Source organism: Strix aluco, chromosome 1 (assembly GCF_031877795.1).
Source record: "Strix aluco isolate bStrAlu1 chromosome 1, bStrAlu1.hap1, whole genome shotgun sequence".
In the NCBI taxonomy this organism is placed as follows: domain Eukaryota; kingdom Metazoa; phylum Chordata; class Aves; order Strigiformes; family Strigidae; genus Strix; species Strix aluco.
The window spans coordinates 110,630,624-110,655,324 of NC_133931.1; the positions used below are offsets into that span (position 1 = coordinate 110,630,624).

The 24,701-nt window shown below is 37.8% G+C and overlaps 1 protein-coding gene across 7 annotated transcripts in view; it reads right to left on the bottom strand.

Moving 5' to 3' along the window:
- XYLB (xylulokinase) overlaps positions 1 to 24,701 on the bottom strand; it is an 83,721-nt gene that overhangs the window by 50,288 nt on the left and 8,732 nt on the right. For 4 of the 7 annotated variants that reach the window (XM_074831052.1, XM_074831015.1, XM_074831070.1 and 1 more), the window contains 10 exons: positions 24,242 to 24,307; positions 22,934 to 22,960; positions 21,846 to 21,918; positions 16,472 to 16,590; positions 15,189 to 15,270; positions 14,122 to 14,162; positions 13,558 to 13,673; positions 11,357 to 11,472; positions 8,905 to 8,978; positions 7,418 to 7,514 (listed from right to left, as the gene is read on the bottom strand). In XM_074831052.1, coding sequence (XP_074687153.1) covers positions 7,418 to 7,514; positions 8,905 to 8,978; positions 11,357 to 11,472; positions 13,558 to 13,673; positions 14,122 to 14,162; positions 15,189 to 15,270; positions 16,472 to 16,590; positions 21,846 to 21,918; positions 22,934 to 22,960; positions 24,242 to 24,307 — 811 coding nt within the window. The remainder of the gene's footprint in view (positions 1 to 7,417; positions 7,515 to 8,904; positions 8,979 to 11,356; positions 11,473 to 13,557; positions 13,674 to 14,121; positions 14,163 to 15,188; positions 15,271 to 16,471; positions 16,591 to 21,845; positions 21,919 to 22,933; positions 22,961 to 24,241; positions 24,308 to 24,701) is intronic. The other 3 variants (XM_074831025.1, XM_074831063.1, XM_074831043.1) reach the window with 2 other exon arrangements.

Consider the following 24,701-nt stretch of genomic DNA (forward strand, 5'->3'; position numbering starts at 1 on the left):
CTGACATCGTGAAAGCCTTGGGGCTGAGGCCTGTCATTTTACACACACCATGCACAGCTTTGCTAGTGCATAAGTTAGACACACCACATACAGGCTAAATAACATTATAGTTTAAAGGCAGAAAAAAGAATACCCTTCATGTGCATTCTTGAAAATCACAGGTCAGAAAAAAGAAATAAAACCCTGCCCAAATTAATTCTTTCCTGTCTGAAGAGAATTAAAGTTATACAAGTAGAATGCAAAATTTCCCTTGTCCATAAACATGTGAACTCCTACTTGGTTTTTACTTAAATAAGAAATGTGGGGAGTGGTAGGTTATTTTTTTCTTGAGATAATCTGAGTAAGCACTGAGTAGCTGTCCTCTGGAAATCAAAGTCTGGATGGAACCACAGCTTTAGATATTTAAAATTGTTTTAAAAACTTAGGCAATAATCCCTTTTAAAGTAAGGCAAAACTGCCCTGCTTAATCTCATGCAACAAACACAATCACAGCCAAATATCACTGTATGTGCAGGCAAATAGAGTAGGTAGGGAAAAAATGACTTATCTAGTAGAAGCCCTGTTAACAATGAAAAACCTCAAGTGTGGGTTGATGCAGCTGAAAGCACTGCGACACTTATTGCACAGAACTGATGCATAACGTGAGATGTGTAAGAGAAGCTGAATAACCTTAAACCAGAAAAAAGGAAAGACAGCTGGAGGGACTAGGGAATCTTGGGAGAGCTCATTAGAGTTCACTAACAGGCCTGTCACATTTGAGCAACAAAACTGAAAATACAGAAAGACACAGGAAGAAAGATTTAAAATAATAAATATCTAACATTTCACTAAGTGTCAACTAAGGTAAATGTAGTATTTTACAAGCAGAATGATCATCAAAACAGGGCATCATTGACAGTGATACCAGCAGCTGCTATTAGTATAAATGATTAATACAAAGCAATGTATATATAACTGTGAATCAGATGAGCTTCCTAGCAATGGCATCTCTCAGAGATTTTCATGTGTCTGAGACAGAATGGACCAATCTGATCCTTTGAACTCACTCTTCTATAACATAAATGACCTCTTTGGACCAGAGCACCTGTTTTTAGAAAAAAAAAAATCATCTTGTTCTTAAAGCTGCAGTGCTAAAGAATTCACTACACCACTGTCAATTGCTGCCCTGTTTGAGTTCAGTTAGCTGTTAAAAATCTGCACCTTTCTTGTCATTTGACGTTTGCCTACTTTCCACTTCCCGTTACTGAACCATAATGTTTCTGTCTGTAAGGCTCAAGAGTCCTATACTATCAAGTTTCCTTTCCCCAAGAAGGTACTTATAGACTGCAATCATGCCATTCCTTTGCTAATCTAATTGGATTTAAAACTGTAGATCAGTCTCAAAAAACAAGTGATAAAAGGAGATTTATTAGATAACCCAACTGATCTCCAAGTCCCCAGCTTCTAGAGATCCATGAAGCTCTTAACAAAACCAGCCAACTGACAGCTTGACTATTTTTCTGAATACTGCTTGAACAGTACATCCACTGAAACTGTCATAAACCATCTCTCCTAACATCAGGGCACAGGAATTGAACCATTTACATACTTGGGCTTTTGCTGACCAAACATGAAAAGTGATTATTCAAACAATGACAACATTTTATCATTGTGTCAGGAAAAAAAGACAGATAGCACCCCTTGCAATCTTTTTATTAACTCTTCAGATTTTCTGTCTTCATTGTGTTTCCTGTATATGTATAACAACAATAAAACAAAATAAAAGCAAGACAATAGCCACTGCATGAAAAATTCTATAGCACGTAAGCAGCTTCCTTATAGCACATTAGGTCATTTCCTTCAGAGACATTTTATCTAACCCTTTTAAAAATTAGTTAAACTAATACTGTACTCTCCTGAGCCAAGTAATAATAAAAAGCCCTTTTTTGTAAAATACTTGGTCAGGAAATTGTTAATGAGCTAACCAACCTTCCACTCCAGATCACTGGCTTAAAACGAAGCCTTGCTTGATTGTGCCTAGAAGGCTCTGCTACGTGATAAAAGTCTGATGCTCTGTGGAAAATAAGTGGGGATACAGTCAAGTTCTTGGCAACGTATTGCCCGCCTCACACTGGCACTCTTATCAGCCAGAAGTTTCATCAGAAAATACAAACATCCTCTGCAGCAGAATCACTGGCTTATCTGGGAGGAAGACCCTGCCTTTGATGAATTTGAAAGTAGTTCTTGAGCCAACACTTCCCCCTCAAAAATACAGGCTTAAGATGTAATGGCAAGGCATATTTATGGTCTGTTTGTACTGCATACCAAGCAGCATGGTCTGCCCCACCACTATTCATATATGTTCCAATCTGACCGTTACCACTATTCACTATTATTTTAAACAGAGGACTTCAACCTCCCATCAAGGCCACTGTCCTCTAATAATTTTTAAACTGTTTTCACTTACTGCCTGAAGCAAAAGGCCCCTAACAAAGCCATCACCCTCATGCTGCTGAAACATCATCAGCACTCTTAGCATCAAACAGCAAGAGACAAGCTCGAAGCCAACACAACATTTTAGTATCGATTTCTCTAAGAAATTTAAATCCCACAGGGCATAAACATCAATTTAATCTGTATACAACTACAAAATGGCCTCACTCACAGTGTTCCTCATTTCAGCCAAAACACTGCTACAGCTGCAATAGAAACACAGTGGTGAAGGCAAAGACGACTGACGGAACAAGTACTTTAATGTTCCTGATAATTCATAAGAGTTTTGAAGACTACAATCACAGAAGCCATCCAAAGACAACCACCAGCAGAAAAACCTGTCTCATAGACTGTCACAAAGCCATCCCAGAGTGTTCCAAGAACCACTGGCATTGGCATCTAGCCTTGCCAAACTGGAGAGCCACTTCATCCTCCAATGGACCAACACTTTGCTGTGAAGTGCTAGCCTCAAACTTTGCCTTCAGGTTTCTGTGCCACCGCATGATAGCATGAACGATGAAACACAACCACTCCATGTTATACTAATTGATATTTTCTGAGCTCCCCTCGCTCCATCAGACTGCCTTCCCTGCAGACAAAGAGCCACACATTATTACTACCTTCAATCTGCTGAAAAGAGCATCAGGAGAAAACACTACCTGAAGAAAAAAGAAATTTGGCACCTTGGAGTTTGCCCTCATGTAGTATTAGACTGAGCTCTTCAGAAAATGTAAGTTCCCCCTCTAACCACTGAGAAGTGAGGCCCAGTGTGCTCTGATATTTCCCTTTTTTCCCTAGCACTGCAGGACTGCTATTTTCTTTAAGAATGCATCCCGGTGTACATCCAATCAGAAAGATGTACTTTCACACATTTGAAACACTCACAGTATGTAGCACTTAAGGAAAAGAATTGGCTCATTCTTACACCAGTGCAAAGCCATGGGCATGTCTCTGTCACCCCACCCCAGCACCAAGTACAGTCAGTAGAATTCAGGGCACCAACGTTATTTGCACGTGATGGATTTATGTACGTAAGAAACTGTAAATTACATAATAAACACAGACACGGGATTTTATGGACAAAGCTTGCACTTGTAAAACCTGGCACCTTCTATCCATCTCTCCCTGCTGATGACAGTTAGGTGGCAGAATCAGATTCCTAAATGTATAAATGTGACACAAACAGCACATCAGGCAACTGGAGTACTATGAACTCACTGACTGGCACAACAACATGAAGGAAAAAAGTCCTGTCCAAAGCTAACAGCTTCGACACTGACCCCACCCCAGATAATCAGACTACCTACAAGGCAGGACTTATTAATTGCTGCTGCAGTCCCACAAAAGCTTATCTAGCACACACCTGACCCAGTATGTACAGACTTCATGCTCAGATTACCATTGACATGAATTTTTCTACACTGTAGCCCAGCACATCATTGAAATATCTATTGACCACATGTGTGATCAACACCAGAACCCCTACCTGTGTGATGCTTTTCTTCAGCGTACATAACATATCATGGCAATATTTACTTCACCCATCAGTGGGCAGGGGAGTAGATTTTGCTCCCAAGAACAGTTTTGTGGGCCTTCACCGGGACAGCTTCACTAGGTCCAAGCAAGGACCACTGCCACAATCTCCAGTCAATATCAATTTTAGGATGAACTTTAGGATTGCTTGGTCAGGAATAGAAGCAACTCTGAAGTGATCATCAAGATTATTAAAGTATATACTGGCAGATCAGTCTGAACCACTGACAGCTTTATAGCTGCTGTGATCACCTGTGTCACTGAGCTGCAGACACTGTCGTTTCTCTATAAAGTTACCATGGTTTTGACTTCAGAGAGTTCCTAAACCATGCCACAAGCATGTCTGTATGACCAGCCTCTGAACTCCAGTTGTGAGCTTGGCTTTCAAAAGGGGGTGCCTGCACACAGAAAAAGGAAGTGACAAAACAGGTGTTTATGATACAATCAAAATTCAGGAAAATAAAGGCAGAACAGCAAACCTTCACCTTATCTGCATGAATCTCTGAATCGGAGGATGTAAACAACAGGGACAGACCAAACTTCACTTGTTTGTTTCTAGATCACAACACTCTATCCACGCCTTAAGCACATAAGCAAAACAGGATACAGGGTGTTACTGAATGGTTTCCTCTGAAATCTGATTGAGAAAGATTAGAGCAATTAGAACAGAGTGACACACACTTTTAAAGCCCTTAAATCACGATTAATGTAAGGTTTAACTTTTCTCCTAAGGATCATCAGGTGACTCTGTGCCATTTTCAAAACAAGGCTGACACACACATCCCAGCCTCAAAGAAAAAAATCATGAGACAGAATCCCCTGCCCTCTACTGGCACACAAGCTGCACTGAAACCTGTACACATGCCTGCAGGCAAGCACAAAGGGGACCTGAAGAGCTGTTTTAAGGGTTTTTTAATACTATTATTTCTAATTTATAGAAGATCTATAATGTACCGGACACATCCAACTTGGAACAAAATCTCACATATAAAACACTCCTTCAGCATCATTGCACTTCTTCCTGCAGCATTAGCTAGACCAAAATACTGCTCCTAGCAAGGTAATATATTCATTAACTGGAAGTAAATTCTAAGGGATTATCTAATGTTTGTCATGTTCACGGTGCATAACCAAGAACTGTATATGACAGATTTTTATTTATTTATATTTACAAAATTCTCTTCCACAGACGCTGCTGTTTTTCAGATTTCAGTCATCCAAACTGCATTTGGCCCAAGAATAGAGAACAGGTTCATGACTGCCAAAATTATTTTCCATCACCTTGGTGGCAGAGCTAGGGAAATCCTTAGCCAGGTTTCTGACTCATTTGCACCACTGAAATGCACCACACAAACCTCAGGACAATATAGCAAAGCATTTGTTGTGACTGACCATGTCACTTCCATTTCTGTTACAGATCAATTTAATAGGTGTTATCATATAACTTTCCAGATCTTGCGAGCCATTATTACTGTATTCTCCCATTGGTGTAAACAACAACAAAAAAAGCCAAAACTTACACTGCTGTGATTATATTTCTGAATGTAAATCAGCTTGTTTCCTGGAAAAATCAACCTAAATTCCCCATGTAGACAATGCCTAAAAGGAACTGAATGAACACAAGGATCCTGACTATATTTCATCCAAAAGATAAGTAAACTTTTAAATCACATTAAAACCAAAAAAAGCAGCCTGAAAAACAGCAGCTTTTAAACAAGAGAAAGTCTGGCAATACCAGAGTAATTCCCACAATGCTCATCTGTACCCTGAAACACATTCGGAACACACCCTGTTTTCAGAGCTGTCACACAAGAAATGCAGATGTAAGCCTGCCATCACTACACAAATAACAGAATATGACATTTAAATAATACCACTAAGGAAAAGTGGTAGATGCATACAGCCTACACTATGCACAGCAGTTCTTTTTTAAAGCAACTCATCTGTTGTTACCAAATAGCTAAAAGACCTTTGGGATGTAAAACAAAATCATACAAGGTTCCAAGGTATCTACAGGAACAAAACCCAACCACACCCACCTGCTTTTTACTACAGACATCTACAGCATTAAAAAAAAAAAAATAATGGGAGTTTTTAAAGCTTATTAAGCCACATCCTAAAACCAGTTAAGTTTTGGGCTGTCCTACTTAGCCTAAATGTATTTATAAATACTTTATACCTATTTGTTTCTATGTCAGAGTTGTCTATCTTAAATAGTTCTCGCACTCTGGTGTTTGTCTAACCCCTGACATTTACAGAGTGCAAACATATGATCTTCAGCCATGAGCTTTCCAGGCTACACAAGCCAAGCTTTTGGTGCAGTAGAATCTAAGAATAAAGGATAAACAGGTATTTTAAAACATGATCTATTTCAATCTCTGCTTGTCTCCATAAATAACCTCCCCAAATAAACACGGTTTCAAGTATATAAGAAAATACATAACAGGAAAACCTTTACAGCGTAAATTTATGAGGTGGTGTTGCCAAGCCTTGTGATTTGTTCCAGTATCTCTATATTTTCTCAACTTTCAGCTCCTGGACTTATCTCTTAAAAATAAAAAATAAAAAAAATTCTATCCTCATGATTATGGATAAAAGCCTGGAGGTAGGAGACAAGCAATAGCTTGTAAAGGAAGAGGTCAAGATTGGCTTGTAAAGAAGGAGGTCAGGATGTAAATAAAAATAATATGATTTTTAAAAATAGAACATTGGTTAAAAACCCTCAAGATGAGTTAATTCAGTATTTTTTAAGATGCCACTGGCTGATACACTGACAGAAAACGCCAATAAAACCTCTTACCAACTTAACTGTATTCTTTCTTAGAACTGCATAACTAATAATGATCTGATCCCTATTCTATAGGTAAAATACTGTCTGACTTCGTTGTTCCCATGTGCTAAAAACTATTCATATTATAAATTCTAGGAAGCAGGATCTCTTGCTTTCTAAATCACAAGACAGGGAAAGGGCTTCTGCTTTATTAAGAGAAAACTGAGGTAAAGAGGTAAGTGACCCGCTTATGGCAGATCCAGGAACTGAACATAGATTTCAAATTTTCTGAGTTACGGTCTTGTGCTTTAGGCAGAAGGCTGGTCTTCTTTTCACTTAACAAGCTATCAAAGCCCAAAATCTTATTTAAAAATTTACAATGCAACTCAGTAACAATGAAACAGCAAGAATACCTGAAAAAGAAGTCATCTTAAACCATTGGTCCTTCTGAAGTTAACATCTGCAAAAATCTGCCCCCAACATACTGTCAAAACTTTTTCCAGGAGGCTAATTTATAATTCATACCAGTTTCTGTATCCATCAGGGAGGACAAGAAACACTATACTGACATTACTGTTGGGACTCCTATCTTTGTGTTTGATCTCCAGTGCCATTAGTTCTGCAGCTTTTCATCATACTTACTGACTTTATACCCCAGTTTTTCAGCATGAATCCTCTTGGCCATGAACTGCCCTTCAATCAATGCTCGTATTTCCACCTCCTTTGGAAAGTCTGAAACCTGTATCAAAGAGGGAATACATTAAGTTAAGAAGCACCTTACACAGTATACAATGTCAAGCTGGAGACTGGTTAAAGCTGGAGACTAGTTAAAAACACAGGATATTTATAGTTGATTATCCTTGTCTTCACCCTGAAGGCTGCTTTCAACTAGGCCCAGTTCTTCACTCATACATACAAGATGGGCCCAAAGACTCATGACACAGAACATAACCCATAACCTCTGTGTTGTTGGCGAATCCATCCAACTTGAAATCAATGTACAATGGGAAAAGGTTCTACTGCACGTTGTAAACTCTTCTCTATGCATTTCCCAGCACCAAAGGCTGCTTAAGAATCAGTATCTCAAAAATACAAAATTAAAGCAAGTAGACAAAATTCAGATGCATTAAACAATGTCACAAAAGTTTAAATCTATTTCTGTCTGCACAAAAGTGAAACCATGTCATCTTTTCATTAATTTATTTAGTTTCTATATGTAACATTTTTCTGTCTTTTTGCCAACCAGAATATGAGAAAGGCAACAGGAGTAGGAAAATATTGAACTACAAACAAATACAAAGAATCTTCCACAAGTTGAGCTTTTCCATGCACTACAATAAGTGCCTACAACTTGTATAACAGCTAGAAGTGATTAAGCATTCATTTAAACAGCAAACATTTAAGAGAGTAGTGCTACACTGCAAACACAAGATAGTATCAATCTCTGTTCACCTAGGTGAGGTTTAATCGACTGGGAGTCATGATTGATCAAAGACATTTCTTGAGTTTCAGTACCACCCAGAAAGCCAGACATTTAAACAACATCCATTCCTCAAAAGAAGAAAGATACAAAGAACTTTCCTTTCCATAACATAATTTCTATTTTAATTCCAATTGGATTTGACCCTGTGTTTACTTACATACCACTACGTAGCTTGTTAGTTACTCCAAGACATGCAGGACAGCAAAATGAGGTCTCACATACGCATTTAGAGCAAGATAAAAGACAAAATATTATAGCCCAAAGCTTCAACACATCTTTATCTGTATGTCTGAAACTTAGAAGATTGGGACTAAGTCATGTAAGTGTACTAAGCTCTCAATAAGCTTAAAGTTAATCTTGTTTCAAAAACAGTGTTGGTCTCAGTAAATCCCCATTTTCCAGCAAAGGAAATATTTCCTCCCAAAAATACCACGTAAGTTCTAGTTCAGACTTTGCACTGTAGATACTCTCAAACTACAGACGAAATACTTCCCTATGAAAATCATCCCAGGGACTTGCATCAATAAATGAAAACTTGAAAGCAAGTATCTCAGGAAAAAAAAAAAAAAAAAAAAGATAATGGCAAAGATTTCAAGCCTTGACAGTACTCCTTCAAGGTCTGAGATGTTAACTAAATTATTACTACCTTTTGGTTGTCTCTGTTGAATCTGTGAATCCCAACTGCTTCAGGAGTAATTTCCATCACATCGAAGTAGAAACCTGCATCAAGGAACATTAAAGAGTGTCATGTTTGCTCCTAGCCCAAAGTTGGAATCTTATTTCAACACACAGCTAAAATGATAACAAATGCTTATCATGTGTTTGGAAAGACATCTGAGTCACCACACAGTCTGTTTAACTAGTTTCAGTCCACACATTTATCAAATTTAACTACTTTCAGTTTACAAAAATGTGGATCTTGAGCATGTCTGGCTCTAGGCACCCAAACAATATAATAAACAAGCCTACAAAAGAGCACACACCCACATGTGAGTAACGTAGACAATATATAACACATCTTAGAAATAGTTTCAGTAGGTCATATGCAAGAGTGAAAAAAAAAACAGAAAAAATGGTGAGTTAGCAAGAAGAGTACAGGAATACTGGAACACGTCATGCACTGGATTAGATTTCATGAGCTTATTAGAGAACATCAGATTCATGAAGCAGAGCTGGTCTCTGAATAGTTTGATGAGATCTGACGAAATGCTGTAACACTTTGTAGACAGGTAGACAAAAGGTGTGAAAAAGATTTCTTTTGTGTTCATGGCAAGAAGGGCTGGTCAGAAAAGCTATTCAAGAAGGGAGACAAAAAAAGAGAATGAGGACAGAAAAACTGAGAGCTAAGAAACTAAGGAGAGTTTCTAAGGTTCAGACCTTGGAACAGGAGTATGCTGTCCTAGGAGCCCTATGGTTATTAGCCAAAAAACCCCAAAATAGTACTGCGCTTTAGCACACGTAACCTTTTTGGTTAAACATTCTGAAAACCTGTCAGTAAGCAACATTGTGGGTTACAGATCTGCAGGCCCTGCCAAGGGATGTATAACCCAAAATTTCCTTTCTGACCCTGGTGCCTCCTTGAATCTGGCAGATAAGGTCTTCAGGTAAACTTGCTGGGTTTATTAGCCTTCTCAGACACTTTCCAGTCGCAACAGGACCCTCATCCAGTCACTCCTCCTCCTTCCCTGTTTGCTACCCCTGTTACTCTCATTATCCCAACCTCACCCTAGCAGCTGCCTCTGCCATTCCCAAACCTCTGCAGGGGCATCTTCCCACACAACAGGAAGCGCAGGGACCAAGCAATAAAAGGGAGGGTGCCTAACCACCTCTTTACTCCACTTCCCTTCCCTCAAGAACTCCAATTATGGAGACTACAATATTTTAACATGTATACCCAGAGGTTATCCAAGCATTCAGGTTATTGAGCATGACTTTCACAAAACACCCATTTTATAGAGGACTGAGATATCCAAGTGAATATACTATAATACAAATTTTAAAACTTTAAGGCAGTGTGTCCTGGTATCCTTGAAATCAGTAACAATATTTGCATCAACTTCCAATTTTTTCAATAACATTTCAAGTGACTGACTTTTGGGTTTTGGAATAACTTCTTCCCATTTTCTGAAACACCTGAATTGATTTGTCTTCTAGTGAAAAGAGATTCCAGGTCATTTTAATACCCCACGGACACTGGATTTGACAGACAATATAACAGAGCTTCTAAGAATAAAAAATCAGTGCTAACCTCACAGTATCAAGAAACTGTATCTTAAATTCACTTTCCTAAGGAGTGAAGTCTTCTACAGCTTAAATATCTACATTTAAGAACTTTGCTATCTACAGTTTTTAAATTAATTTTACTCATATCAATTCAGATCTAGGATGATGGTGATGACTTCAAATCCAGTTCTGCAATGGTTAAATTTTAATCTTGATAACACATATGCTCACCTTTCAGTAACTTATTTCAGAGCTATATACTATACTTGTAAAATGTTAAACTGTAGGAAAGAAAATAATGTGAAACTTCAAATACATGGATTTATCTATATTTTTAAAATACGATCATCATCATAATTTTGTTTCATTTAATTCACTTACCATAATGTGGGAAAAAAATAGGGATGAAATTACTCTGTGACATACACTGGGGAAAATGCAGGAAATCTGGGTATCACTTGACGTTACTGTTTTGTTCACATGCATGAACAAGATTTTAGAGTAATGATGGAAAAAGAAATAATATGGAGCTACTTAATTCACTTGAGTCTTCAGAAAAAGAAACAAACTTTAATGAAAGCCTCCTTCAGAAATCACTACTTTTAAACATTCTACAGCTAAGGTGCTACTAACACACTTTAAATGCCAAAAGAACTCCATAAATATCATTTTCTTATTTAGTGAATATTGAAGGAAAATACTATCATGACACTTAGCCTGCCAACAGAGCATTTCTAAGTACACATTAGGAATTTCCCTTGCTCTAGCTAACTTGATTCTTGGCCTTTACCATGACTCAAGTAAAAAGTAGGTACAACACTCACTCAAGTATGTGTCTAAGCAAACCCTGGAACTCCCAGCCCTAAGGCTCATACCCAAGTTTCCATCGTTTCCAGCAACAGTAGATGATAAGGCTTTGGAGAATTCATCCCAGGAGCCTGAAGCACAGTCATCTCTGATCCTCTCTCTCATCAGAGAGCCATTCTTAAAACTGAAACACACAAACATAACATATACATTTTCCAAAACATTTGGCTCTAGATTTTTAAAGCAATTTGCTGTTTATGTCAACATTGGTGTTTATTGTATCAGCTGAATAAAGCTGGGCAAGCTAAAAGATACAATCACTTCTTCATTATGGAAAGAGATAGAGAGGGAAAAAACTAGACAAGAGAGAAAACAAATATTACAGGACATGTTGAGGAACACAGTGCAGAGATGTTGGTATACATCTCTCCAATGAGTCAGCTTAGATCCAGTCTGGCAGGTCACGCTAAACCCAGACTGTCTCTGAACAGCTAAGACATCTCCTCAGAGAAGTACTTTCACACAGCGCTAAGAAGCTCACTCTGAGATTACCCTGCAAGGAGGAGCAAGAGTGTCTCTACATTGCATTTATGATTTCAGAAGCATCATCCTGGTATGGAGCCAGCTTGGGTCCAACAAGATTTATGAGGTCTAGATCTATGCCAGGATCTGGCAAAGGAAAGCACCACAGCTGCATCTGCACGGTTCTGGTCCAGAGCCAGTAAACTATGCTGCAAAATATGCATCTGTTCAGTGTTTATGGTCTTTGTACCTTTTATCCAGTCAGCTCCTTTGTCTCCTTTGTGAATACAACACTCCTGCAAAATACTGCAGCATTGGACTCAGATCCAGAGGAAAACAGTTTGAATACTCTCTAGCATGGAGTTATCAGAGCAACTTAGCAGGAAAGGCACAGAAATATCCAGAAAAAGGGCGAGGAAATTACTGAACTTGCTCAATAGCAGCAGCTGAAGTTACTCGAGTTTTCTGTTCAAATACTCTGTCTGGTAGCTCAGGCGCTCTCTTTCTACTGAGGGTCCCCTATTAACTCTAATAGTCTAGAAACAAAGGAGCATTGGTGCAAAAGGGGCAGTGTCAGGGCAGAAATGGTTAGGCAGGAGGAAGAGGAACTCTTTATATCTGCATGGCTGCTGAAATTTGCTTTCTGAAAGGCAGGTTTGGCCTTCTGCACATGTTAAGCTGCAGTAAAAGAATGGCAGTATAACAATTATTCAGAAAAAACGACTCAGTATCTCCTTTGCTATTATGAACAGGTTGTTTATATAGCTCTTTTACAGCAAAAGTGGGAAAAATACTGGGTAAAAGAGAAACTTGAAAGTAAAACTTGAAAGAAAAAAAACAAACAACTGCCGGGAACTCATACTATGAAACTCAGTAACTTGCAATTGACATCATGCTTTTGAACTCAACTTCATGATCACTGTTCCACTGTCATCTACAACATCCCATTACTGTACAAGTAAGACTCAACATTACAGTTAAAGGGCAGTTTTGAGCTTTGCTCTAGTTTTGAGTTTCAAGCACCTACAATCCAGGGGATTTAGACAAAATTTAGCTGCATACTGCTTGTAAATATTTGCCTAAACACTATGACCTGTTTTGGAAAATTCTGCCCTGAATACAGAGACTCAGTGAGGGAAAACATAGCTTCAGGCTACCTTTCCACCTACTTGGCTGGCAAGGGGCCAAGTAACTGCCAAATTACAGCAGTCAAAAGCTAACATGAGGATCATTCTCTTAGCTGGGTTTCTTGAGATCTGAGTTTTTTCCACATACACAGCCTAATATGTCCCTGAACAGCACTGATTATACTCCTCTCTGAAAAGGAAATCTTCACCTGCCCTGTTATGTCCCCGCTCTGGACCACTAGAAGAGCACAGAAGTTATACAGCCTGGTCAAGCTTCTGACATTTCACATTATTATCTTTCAGAAGACTGTTACTCCTGTACATTAAATGTATTACCTTAGATTCATAGTGATCTGGGCTCCATGTATACATAAAAATAATTTCAGCTTTTCATTGGTATGAGAATTTATCCTCCACAACTCTGCAGTTTCAGTTACTCAAATTAAACAATAGGAATGCTATAACATTGATGCAAATGCTTCAGCAGTAGATTGCCATATACCATACAGAATGCTGAATGTTCTATTCGTTATCACTTTGCAAAAGAAATACAAAACACTAACACAGAGAAAGAAATATATGTTATTGATCCCAGATGTACAAAAAATAAATTATATTACCATAAAAGTGCCATATACGTTTGAGAATCCACAGGATTGCAGAGGATATGACCTTCTAAGGCAGGAGTTGGTTCTTGGATCCACAGAAACAATGTGTCACTTGTGCCAAGGCTAATCTGGAGGGGGGAAAAAAAATAATTGAAGTGTTATCACAATACGCATGGAAAGCAATACAGAAATTAAATTAAAACCATTTGTTATTACCACTAATTGTTTTTAAATTACACATTAAGTCAATTGGATTCATGTTGAAGCTAGCTCTGACTCAGGTTGTCACGCCAGTGAAATACATACTGGATGGAGACTTAGGTTTTAATGTCTGGAGCATTAGTTAAAAACAGTCAAAAGAGTTTACTTAAAATCTTTCAGGCAGCTTACAGATTGGTAGAAATAAAATCTTTCAGGCAACTTACAGATTGGTAGAAATAAAACAAGCGTGAATCCAATAAACAGAAAATCAACACTACCAGATAAATTGAACTGATAACCTACAGCAATTTTACATTTCATGTATTTCATTTATTCAGGCATATGGACAGTTTTTAAGAGTATGTTCTAACTTACTGCAATATCTCCTTCTTGAAGTCTCATCCCTGCCAGTGATGCTGAAAGTAAAAAGTCAGAATACCAGATAGAGTTATGTCTTTGACTCAATTATAGCATGTTGTATGAGACATCATAATACATCGCATTCACCATCTCAAAGTACAATATAAACGGCAAATATGCTCCTGATGGCCTTGACCTATACACTGTAAAAGACGGGCAAAACATTTGGGTTAGGGAGTGATTTTAACAAGATCAGAATGCTTCAGACTAAAGACTACGGAACTGCATGTTTATCTAGTGTTTTATGTATCCAGGTTTTAAATACAGTGGACCCTTACTTAACAACATACTTTAAAGAGGAAATGCTCACACTTACATCAGATTACTCGTGTATTTATTGGACTAAGCTGGATTTGAATCTCTAAAAGAAAAATTGGATTTTTGGGAAATGCAGAGTTTAACCATCTCTCAGAATACGAATGTAAAATATACCACGATGGAGCCTCCATCTTGATTCAAACTTGTATATGCTACTGTAATATGGGTATTTTATTTTCAGAGTCTTGAGAAACAGATTAATTTGCTCTACACTGAAACAGGCTCCAGGATTCAAAAAATGGACCCTAAATTAACACTTTCCCTTATACTGAGATCTATCAAGTCTGACAAAAGGACAGCCCTAATTCTTATTGAGTGGCCTATGAGGTCCACCTCCACTTTTTTTGCTTGAAAAGATACAACAGCAATTTTTAAATTCATATTTTCTAAGTTAAAATGTTAGCAGTTCACAGTAAGAATAGTTTTTTAGGGGCAGGCAAACCAAAACTGAATTTATCAAGAGGCAAATGAAGTCACCTCTAATTACTAGGCAAAAGACAATTCATCTGTCATACCCAGCTTATTCAAGATGTCTACATCTCAGAAGAACCAGTGGTGGAAGGCTGTTGGAAAAAGGCATTAATGCTGATAAACATGATATTCTTTCACTGTATAGGGAGCACCTGAGAATCAATGAGATTGATTTAGAATTTTAGTACATACATAATCATTTTCACTGAATCTTACACATTTAATCATCTCACCTGGATTGTCTCCTGTAAATGCTACTATTTTACAGTCTGGGCTAAACCCATAACGCTGACTATAATATGGAGAAATGGGCCCCTAAGGAAAGAAAGAAAGAGAGAAGAAAAAAAGGTCCAAAAATGGAAAATAATCTTGCAATGTATGACACAGTGTGTTGTAACATAGAACTAGAAAACCCCAGAGCAGCTACAATAATCATTTCTGTGTATTTAAGGTATGAATGAGTATTTTCAAGATTTTTAACACATTTTTTTTGTTAAGAACCTCACAGAAATACCCTCAAATGAGATTTTAAAATAGGTTAAGTAAATAGTAGCATTTTAGCTTTGGGTCTTTCTCCGGTTATTCACATCAAGTAACATAAACACAGCCATCTGTTTTGCACACATACACGAATATTAATACACAGAAATTAGAAATTCAATGCAAACATAAGAGGAAACACAACATTAATATACATCACAACATCAAATTCTGGAATATGACCCCTATTATTTTAGGGGTCAAGAACTGCGTTCTTTTAAGCCACATTTGATAGCCATGGAGAAAAAACAGGTGAAGAAATCCATCCATAAAAAAAAGTACAAGGGCATCTATAAGGATTTTTTATACATTCCTCTCCATTACAGAAGATCAGCATGGAATTCAGAGGAATCAGGTGATGGGCATCTATACTCCCTTACATGCACACCAGCTAAAGTAATAGCTCTTTTTGTGCTGGGTAGTAAGACTAAACTCATTTACTCTAAGAGATGCACAGCTTGATTTGATTTCACCATTATGTTATGTGAACTGAGGAGCTTTAAATAACCCAAATTATTCACAAAGATTACCTCATTAACTCTACAAGCAGTTTAAAACAAGGTCTCTGTCAAGAAATGCAAATGTTGGGTTCTGTTTCTGCAGTCATAAATACTGTGCACTGTTCTGCAGTGACCAGGTGCTTGTGGGCATGGGAGGGGACCCCAAAGATTCTTAGCACTGGAGCATCTACCAAAACTTTTCTCATCATAGCCCCAGGGCATGCAAGAATCCAAGGAGATCAACGATGAAGGCTATGACTGATGCCAGCTAGCAGGTTTCAAAGATGTCTGTTTCTGCTCTGGCATACACATTCACAACACACCTGGAAATACTAAATCAAGCAGCGTAGCTCTGAGGATAACTGTGCATGCACGCTTGCTCGCACACACAAATACACTCCAAGAAAGTGCTATTAGCAGAACTCTAAGCACAAAGCCCTACTTGTTGGTTACAACTCTTCTAGACAGGAACATACCAGGACTGAATGGGATGGTACAGGGCATCCTAGTTTCTCCTCCAATCCAGGTGCACAAGCATCAAGGCAGGACACTGACCATACCTTTTTCCAAATCTGCAGCAAGTTCATACCAGAACCTACATGACAGATCAAAACACGAAGCATATATTATTAAACTCAAGACAGTACTGTATCAGAAAATTCTATCTCATTACAGGCAACAGAAAATTTACAGATGTGTATTTTACATTCAAAGAGAATGGTTTCAGCTCTTCTAAGCATAAAGGATACTGATAATCCAGCCTCTGGATAGCTTTCACCTGTAAAGGTAGCAGAAAAGGCTTCTCAGATGCACAATGCACTAGTCAATTCAGTTATTCCCGAATTAAGAGCAAAAAAGAAGAACGTGGATGCCTCTCCATCAACTTCTACCCACTTCTACCCAAATCTTCCACCTTAGGCAAAGACTTCGCTACAACTATCTAAAGGTGATGCAGCAATGTCACTTGCAGTTGTGTTGTGTTCACCTGAGACCTAACAATGAAGAAATTCCCCCCGGATGGTATGGCTTTACACTACTCCTCCCCTTGAGCAGAGTATCATATAAGTATCTAAATCCATGCTGACTAATTCTGCTCCATATCAATGTTTCCTTCTTCAGAAATGACAAAATAAAGGCTTAGAAGCCAAAAAAAACACAAGAGATCAAATTTTCAAATGCAGTCTCTAATTTTGAGGCTAGATTGGAAAGTCCAGCTTTGAATACCAAAGTAATGGTTTTCAGAAATGCTAAACAGCCCATCTGAAATCTGCAACACCTGCAAGCATGCAACACCTCTAGTCTAGATTCTGTGAAGTGAATTACGGTTTGCAAAAACCTAGATAACTGATTTGGCCCACGACTTATTTATCTCAAAAACACAGCCACATTCTCAGTTGACACAGTGGAAAACCTGAAATTTACTTCCATTCACAGTAGATCTTTAAGCTTTTTAAAACACAAAGATGGTGAAGTTGACCCCACGTGCAGTGTCTGTGGAATTAAACTATGCTTGCGATGCTGGGACACAGGAAGAGAAGGAATGCAACCCACATCTCAGCCAGCACATCACAAGGCTCTAGCAGTGCTCTTATTCTGAAGAAGGGCACACGCCTCCAACACACTTCACACACACACACTACTGCTGGTTACACATGCACAAATGAGCCCACCCTATCAACTCCCAACAGCTTTTTTCACATAGGCTTAATAATGAGTTGTATAACATTTGTAAATAAAGCATATATTTGTGCAGTCCAATCCTAAGCACCATCAACAAGGTCTGGACCTACTGCTTCACACAGTGCTATAAACAGGAAGTGTTGCACACTCCAGCTGAAACGCTGGAATAACCCAAGCCAAACAGTAGGATAGTTGGATTATACTTAAAACATTAAAAATATAATTAAATTTATTAATCAATCCCATTTCAGGCATATTACGCTCACTTAACAAATTATGCACTGGTTTATTTGGCCTGTGATGCGACAGCACGAATTTGACAGCACAGTGCGCAACATGCCTCCCACGGGCAAAAGGTGCATTTCCCTTTTCTGCTGTCAAAATCACTACCACCCACAGAAAAGGAAAGATGGCAAGATTTACTCTAGCTTCTCTCAGTTCTCTATGTGAGACCACTCTTAAATCTAGCCATCCCCTCCTTCCAGGGTTAAACTGAGTCCTTCCAGGGTAAACTGAGCCCAGCATCACTGTCTGCACTTCCCGGAGGCAGAGGGTGTGAGCAGCTTCATGTCCCAAGGCCTCAGGCATAACAAGGAAAGATGAGAACAGATATAAATCCATAAATTTTCCTGGAAAAGTCCCTAATTTAAAAAGCCAAGAACCCCTTTGCTAAAATAAATTAATTAGCGAGCAATAGAATCTTTAAATAAACAGGCATTTTACTAGGGAAAGGTTAGTTGTTTTCTGTGGGGTTTTGGAAAAAATCCTTTCCCTTCCCCACTCTGCAAGCCTACAGAAACATTGAACCAGTATCCTCCAATGCAATTTTGCAAGACATAAGGACAGCCTCTAATCTTTCCTGCATAAAACAGGGAAAACGCTAACTGAAAAGGTCTAAGTTTATATAATACAGAAACAACACTTCAGTTTACTGACTGGTAGATATAGTGACAAACACTTTAATATGCCCTGAGAAAAGAAAGATGAGCTAATTTACCCTGCCCTCAGAAACTCATTTAAAAGATGTGGAACAACTATGTTACAAGAACTATTAATCTGTTGGCCTGAATTCATACTAGCTAACCATGAGCACTTGCCTGAGAATCTCTAGTCAGGGGAAAATAAAAACCAGAGCTGAGCACTCCCTGGAACCGCTTCTCTTCCTCCTTTGATTATATGAGGAGTGATGCACAGTGAGTTTCTAACTCAAGCACCTTTGGTCATGATCTACAGCACTAAGTTTAACATATAAAATAAGTAATAACCTGAGAACTAAGGGGGGAAAAAAAAAACAAAAAATCAAAGGCAGCCCTTTGACTTGTCACTCCAAATGGATACCCCATCAGCAATGAAGGTCAACAGTGAAGGCCACAGTCTAGTAAGGACTGAGGAAAGGGTCAGTACATGGATGTGACAGGATTCAGTATTTCACTGCAAGCATCACTGACTTTTAACATAAAGTGACCAGGAGCACAATCAGGACTTGCTAATATTTACTATGTATACAAAAGTGTAAGTGCTTCAGCACTGGGGGGGGAACTAAAAAAAACAAACACTTTCATTACAAAGACCAAAGGATGCAGACTAACTGCTTTTATTAATCAGCAAACTAAAGATCAATATTTGCATACATTTACAAACAGTTAAGTGCATCTGTATTACAGCACTCTGGATTGCCTTTTCAGTGAGCTAAAATCATAAGCTGACACCACGAAAGCTACATTAGGAGTAAATTCAGCCCACCACGCTTCCTTTTGAAAAGGCTTCAGTTCAAAGCATCCTTGTTTGATAGAACAACAAAACCAAGTATGCTAAGCTACGATTTGCCTAAGGCTCTTAAAAAAGCATTTCAAAAGATAAAACTTCTCTAGGTCAAGAGCTGAATTGCTGTTCTTGAAGGTGTCTTCTAAAAGAAACAATGCCTCAAGTGTGCAAGTTGTTTAGGTCCCAAATGTATCTTAACATCTGCACAATATAAATGAAAATCATTCTTCATTCCACCAGAATGTAATTTGATTTTTTTTAAATCAGTCACCCAGGGTGCTCAGCCATTCATGAGGAGTGATTTGAACCTTACAAGATTGGACCTTTAAAAAGAAAAAAAAAAAACAATCCTGAAACTGAATAGCACATTTCCTACAATAACCTGCAAATTTAGAGAGATAAGTTATTGTGCAGAGCTAAACAATTTGACAGGGTCTTTTAAAGACGATATGACCTGAAGTTAAACCTACGGAAATGAAGAATAGGTCTATTATCTGAACATTATTTTGAGAGATGCATTTTAAACTACAATATACAGGTGAAATGTATAAGATCAAGTGAATTGCAAGAAATAGTAAATGACAAGAAAACAAGTTTTTCAGCTGGATACAAATAACTACTGCATACTTTGGAATTACATTTTACTACTGGAATTAGAATTCTCTTTTATTATGTTAACAGACGAAAGGAATAAACAACACAAAATATAGCTTATTATGACGAAAAATCTTTTGTCTTGTAAGGAGAACTATAATACCCTGCTTAGTTCACTTATCTTTTTTCACACGAAGATTTAATAATCTTACATGCTCTGAACAGCAGATAACATTTATTCAAGTTCTGTAAATATCCAGAGGTGTAACAGAACAGGCTTTCCTAGAGCTGTTTGAAAAATTAAATACATTTTCTAAGAAAATTTTCCAATGAAGCAAATTTTCATTTTCTTTTAGTTTAAAATGTTTTCATTTTCAATCAAACACAGAAATGTTCATGTCCTGAAATTGAAGAAGCACGGCTTTCCCCCATTTGCTTCCAAGCAGAAAAGGCGGAGGTAAAATTACAAAACAAAACAAAAAAAAACCCAAGGTTTTTTTTTTAATGCTTACAACTTTAAACATTTGAATCAAAGTTAATACTTCTCTCTCACTGAAAAATAAAAATTCAACATATTTTTCAGAAAAAAATACCTTGAAGAGCTCACTATCTCTATCTGAAATACAGTACATGGAGCTAGTTCTGTGGGTTGCTGAGCAGCTGAAGCGCTCAGTATTTGGGCCTACTGAGGAGCAAAGTGCAAATCTCCAAAGTTATTGTTGCCAATAACACACACACACAAAAAAATTCAGTTGTGAAAATACAAGGCTAACAGAACAGGACCAGAAGACAGATGTAATAATCTCACAACTGCTGCAAAATAAGCATGTATTGACTTGCAATTTTTAAGGTCTCAAGTATAACTGGGAGATCTGATATTGAATAAGTTGTCCATTAGCTAAAATTGAGGTGTCTTGCCTTTTCCTATGAGCTTTGATGGAACACCGAAGGAGAAAAAATGAGTTGGTCTTAGCACATGGGTGTCAACTATGGCTCTATAATGCAAAAATTCCTTAGAGAGCCTTGTTATCTAACCTTTCAGCTCTGAAATATATCTTCTCTTAGTTTCAGAGCAGGAATCAAAAATGCTATTTAGAAATAACAGCACAGCTCCCAGGAAAATGGTTTCCTTTGTAATTGCCATTTTAAATTGCCATTTAAAAGCTGGATAACTGAGATAACACACAACAGAAAAGAGAGACACTAGCCTTGTCATTTTTTTGTCTTTGTTATGATGAATAGAGAGATATGGAAGGTTAATTTTTTTCAAACTGAGTTTAGGGGTTTTTTGCTTGTTTATGCTTTTTTCTCTGGTTCATTTTGAAAAGATGTTTCTGTTGTGGATCCATACTCCAGTTAGATGGGGGAAAAAATAATCACAATACACATCTTGTTCACATCCTGTGCAACTCAGAACTAAACCAGCAGAACCAAAAAACAAATATCAGAACTATGAAGTCTAGCTTAAAAATCCACAACTTTTTCATGCTTTTAAATAGATATTTCAACATTCTGTTATATATCATAAATGAAAAAAAGGTACAATCTAATTTTAAGACTATTTTCTGTGGATCCACTTTATAGAAATGGGAATCACAGTATGATGGGAATAAATAAGCACAGCTGACAGCACTATCAAGAGTAGCAACAAACTGAAAAGAGTAACTTAGCTTAAAATCTAATATACTTGTTATTAAAGTTTAAAGACTGAAAATAAATAGCAGAGAACTTGTCCCCCTTCTATGCAAGGTGGGGATGGAAAGGAAAATTTCCTTGTTGAATTGTTACTATGAGAAAAGCCCACACACTTACCATCACTGTAATCAATGGGCGCATAAGCTCCTAGGAAAAGGGAAGCTGCAAAACTACTAACCAAAGAGATTCTCTGAAAGAAAAAGTGTGAGACAGTGAGTAAGAAAGTAAATAATTAAGTAATTGGAAGCAGCAAATGTTAATAGATGCTTAATGTTAGGCACAGAAAGCACAAAAATACACCTAAAAGGATTATTCAGTTCTATCTTACTGCCTAAGTAATACAGAAGGTACCAATCTAAAAGTAAGCCCATGATAAAAGCTGTTAATAGCTTTGCACTCTGAAACACACATAATACACCTAGTATATTAGCATACTCTATGTTATCATGAATTAATTCACAACTCCGGTGTATCACAAAATTTCATTTAAAGGACGAACACTTACTAAGAAAAAAACCAAACACCTATATGTTGACAACAGGGGAAATGCCCAGAAACCACGCACTGGTCCACCCAGAGCACAGGTCTGTAAGCTTTCCAGCAGTTCTGGCGAGGCTCTGCTAAGCACCTTTACGTGAACTCTTACCTTCCTCTCAGCTGAGACCCCAGACCTCCTGGGAGTTACTCCCAGGAGCCGGTAATAATCAGCCCTGAACTGAACCACTACCTGCAGCTCTGCCTCACGGTATGTTCCAACAACGCATTAAATCCAGCTGTAGGGCTTCTAATACTGGTGCAAAAATGCGCCAGCCATGTGACGCAATGCACACTGATCCAACACAAACTTGCTTCCACTTCAAATCTGCTATACAAACTACAAGTTAAGCGGCTACCACCAAGTTTTCTGCATTATCAAGTATTACCTGTTCCCAAGAAGCTGGCATAAAAGCTGACAAATTCTTTATTGTGTGCTCTGACTAATTCAGAATATGATTGTCACCCAATAAGTAACCAGAATCAAATCTCTACTGGTCAAGTGAGCCAGTGACAGGTTTTTTATTAATGATCACAAAACTACTGCTTCACACAGCATTCAAAGAGAGACTATAGCCAGAGCTGGTTATAATGGCCAGGAAACTTAATGATGCTCTCATGCACCTCTCCCCAAGAATATATCATATTGTGCTTAGATAACGAAGGCCTACCTTCTGTGGTGCCCCAGTGGGCCCTAGCTGCCTGAAATGGAAGGAAAAGGATGAAGTTAAACTGCGAATCAGCCAGTTTAGCAAGCTGACTTACAGAAGGAAAAACATCCACCTTCCACATGTCATTGAGACTGCCGAGCTGCTAAGTGCTTCTTGAGGGTCCCCAAGAGCATCTCTGGCATAGAGGTATTTTGTGCTTGAACACAACATCTTGCATATCCTCTATTGCTAAAAAGTGCCATCAATACAACCAGCCCTCAAAGCCTGAAATTGATCTGACTCTTCACAGTTCCACAGACCCATGTCCACCCCATTAACATATCTTTCTCTAAATTTAGTCTTAAGTTTATGATCAGATAGTATTAGCATTCTGTTCCATACCTTACTAGCGTAAAGATTATACAATGAAAATGTACTAAGAAAGAAAAAAAATATTAAAAATTAAGCATTCTCCCACAAAATACAGAGTCAACTTTACAACTCACTTCCCCATGAAATGAACTGTTTCATGCAGGGGTGAGATTCTAAAAACCACAAAAAAATGACAATCAATGCTATCAAGAACTGCAGTAATACAAAAACAGGAGCAGCCTGACTTCATGGGTCTGGATGTCTGGCATATTCTAATCACAGCACAGGAGTCCTTCTTTCATTTACATCGTATTTGCATGGATTTTTCACCTTGCTTCAAACCGTGGTATTTCACATCTAGATGCAGACTCAACAAACTGAAACAATAATGGAATTGCAAGTTGATTTCTAAAAATTAAAAATCAGAAGGAAACCAACTACACAATGCAATTCATTTGTAATAATAGAATCAAAGTAGCTCCTCAAGGGAAAAACTATGAAAAAAAGTCTAGAAACAATTGCAGTTTTTTCCCTGTGCACAGCCACACGGATGACAGCTTTGTATGGCAGAGCAAACACATTTCTGCTTGCAAATGGCCAGTTCTAAGTGTGAAAATTTCCACTCTGTGTTTAATTACCCACTTGTGTTCAAACTGCTGTAAATACAATTTATTACCACTCAAATTAAAGTCTGTTTTTTAAAACTTCTTCCACAAAGGTGAGATCCAATGGAGCCTGCTATGTTAAATATAAGATCCAAGATAGAACTGATACCTGATTTTTATCTAACGACTAATAATTTAACAAAACAAAAAATAACCAAATTTTCAATTTTAATCTTAAAATCAAACAAAAGAATCAAAATACTCTTTAGTAAAAAAGTCTGACATGTCCACAAAATTAATTTTAGAAGATTTCAACTGTGTTTTCCAATAAGTGCATTGAAGTTGAGCCAACCTCAGTTTCCATGTAGACCTCAGGATTCTGGCTGTAAATCTTTGCTATCTGGTTTCCTGTAAAACGCTGAGAAAGAAATGCAAATGCTTAGAAACACAAACCCTAAATGGAGTCAATAATCATTAACTCTGTGTAATGAGTTCAGTACATTGCACTTTGGATATTTAATTTGCCTGATGCATGATGAAAGTCAGTGCACAGCAGGCAATCTGCTCTAAACAGGCTAGAACGCATAGTCTCATTATGAGAATTTTGCTCACCTTTTGAAAAAAAGGCATGTGAAAAAGCATTACTATCCATAATTTACATTTCAGAAATGACAGTTCAATGGAATGAATCACACTTATTCTGTGCATAGGAACCAGCACAATTCAAATGCTGCCTTCAAATCCTTGAAAAGGTTTAAGCTACCCAACCTGTGTACCTCTCTGTGAGGCAGGTGAAATTGGGAGCAAAGCAG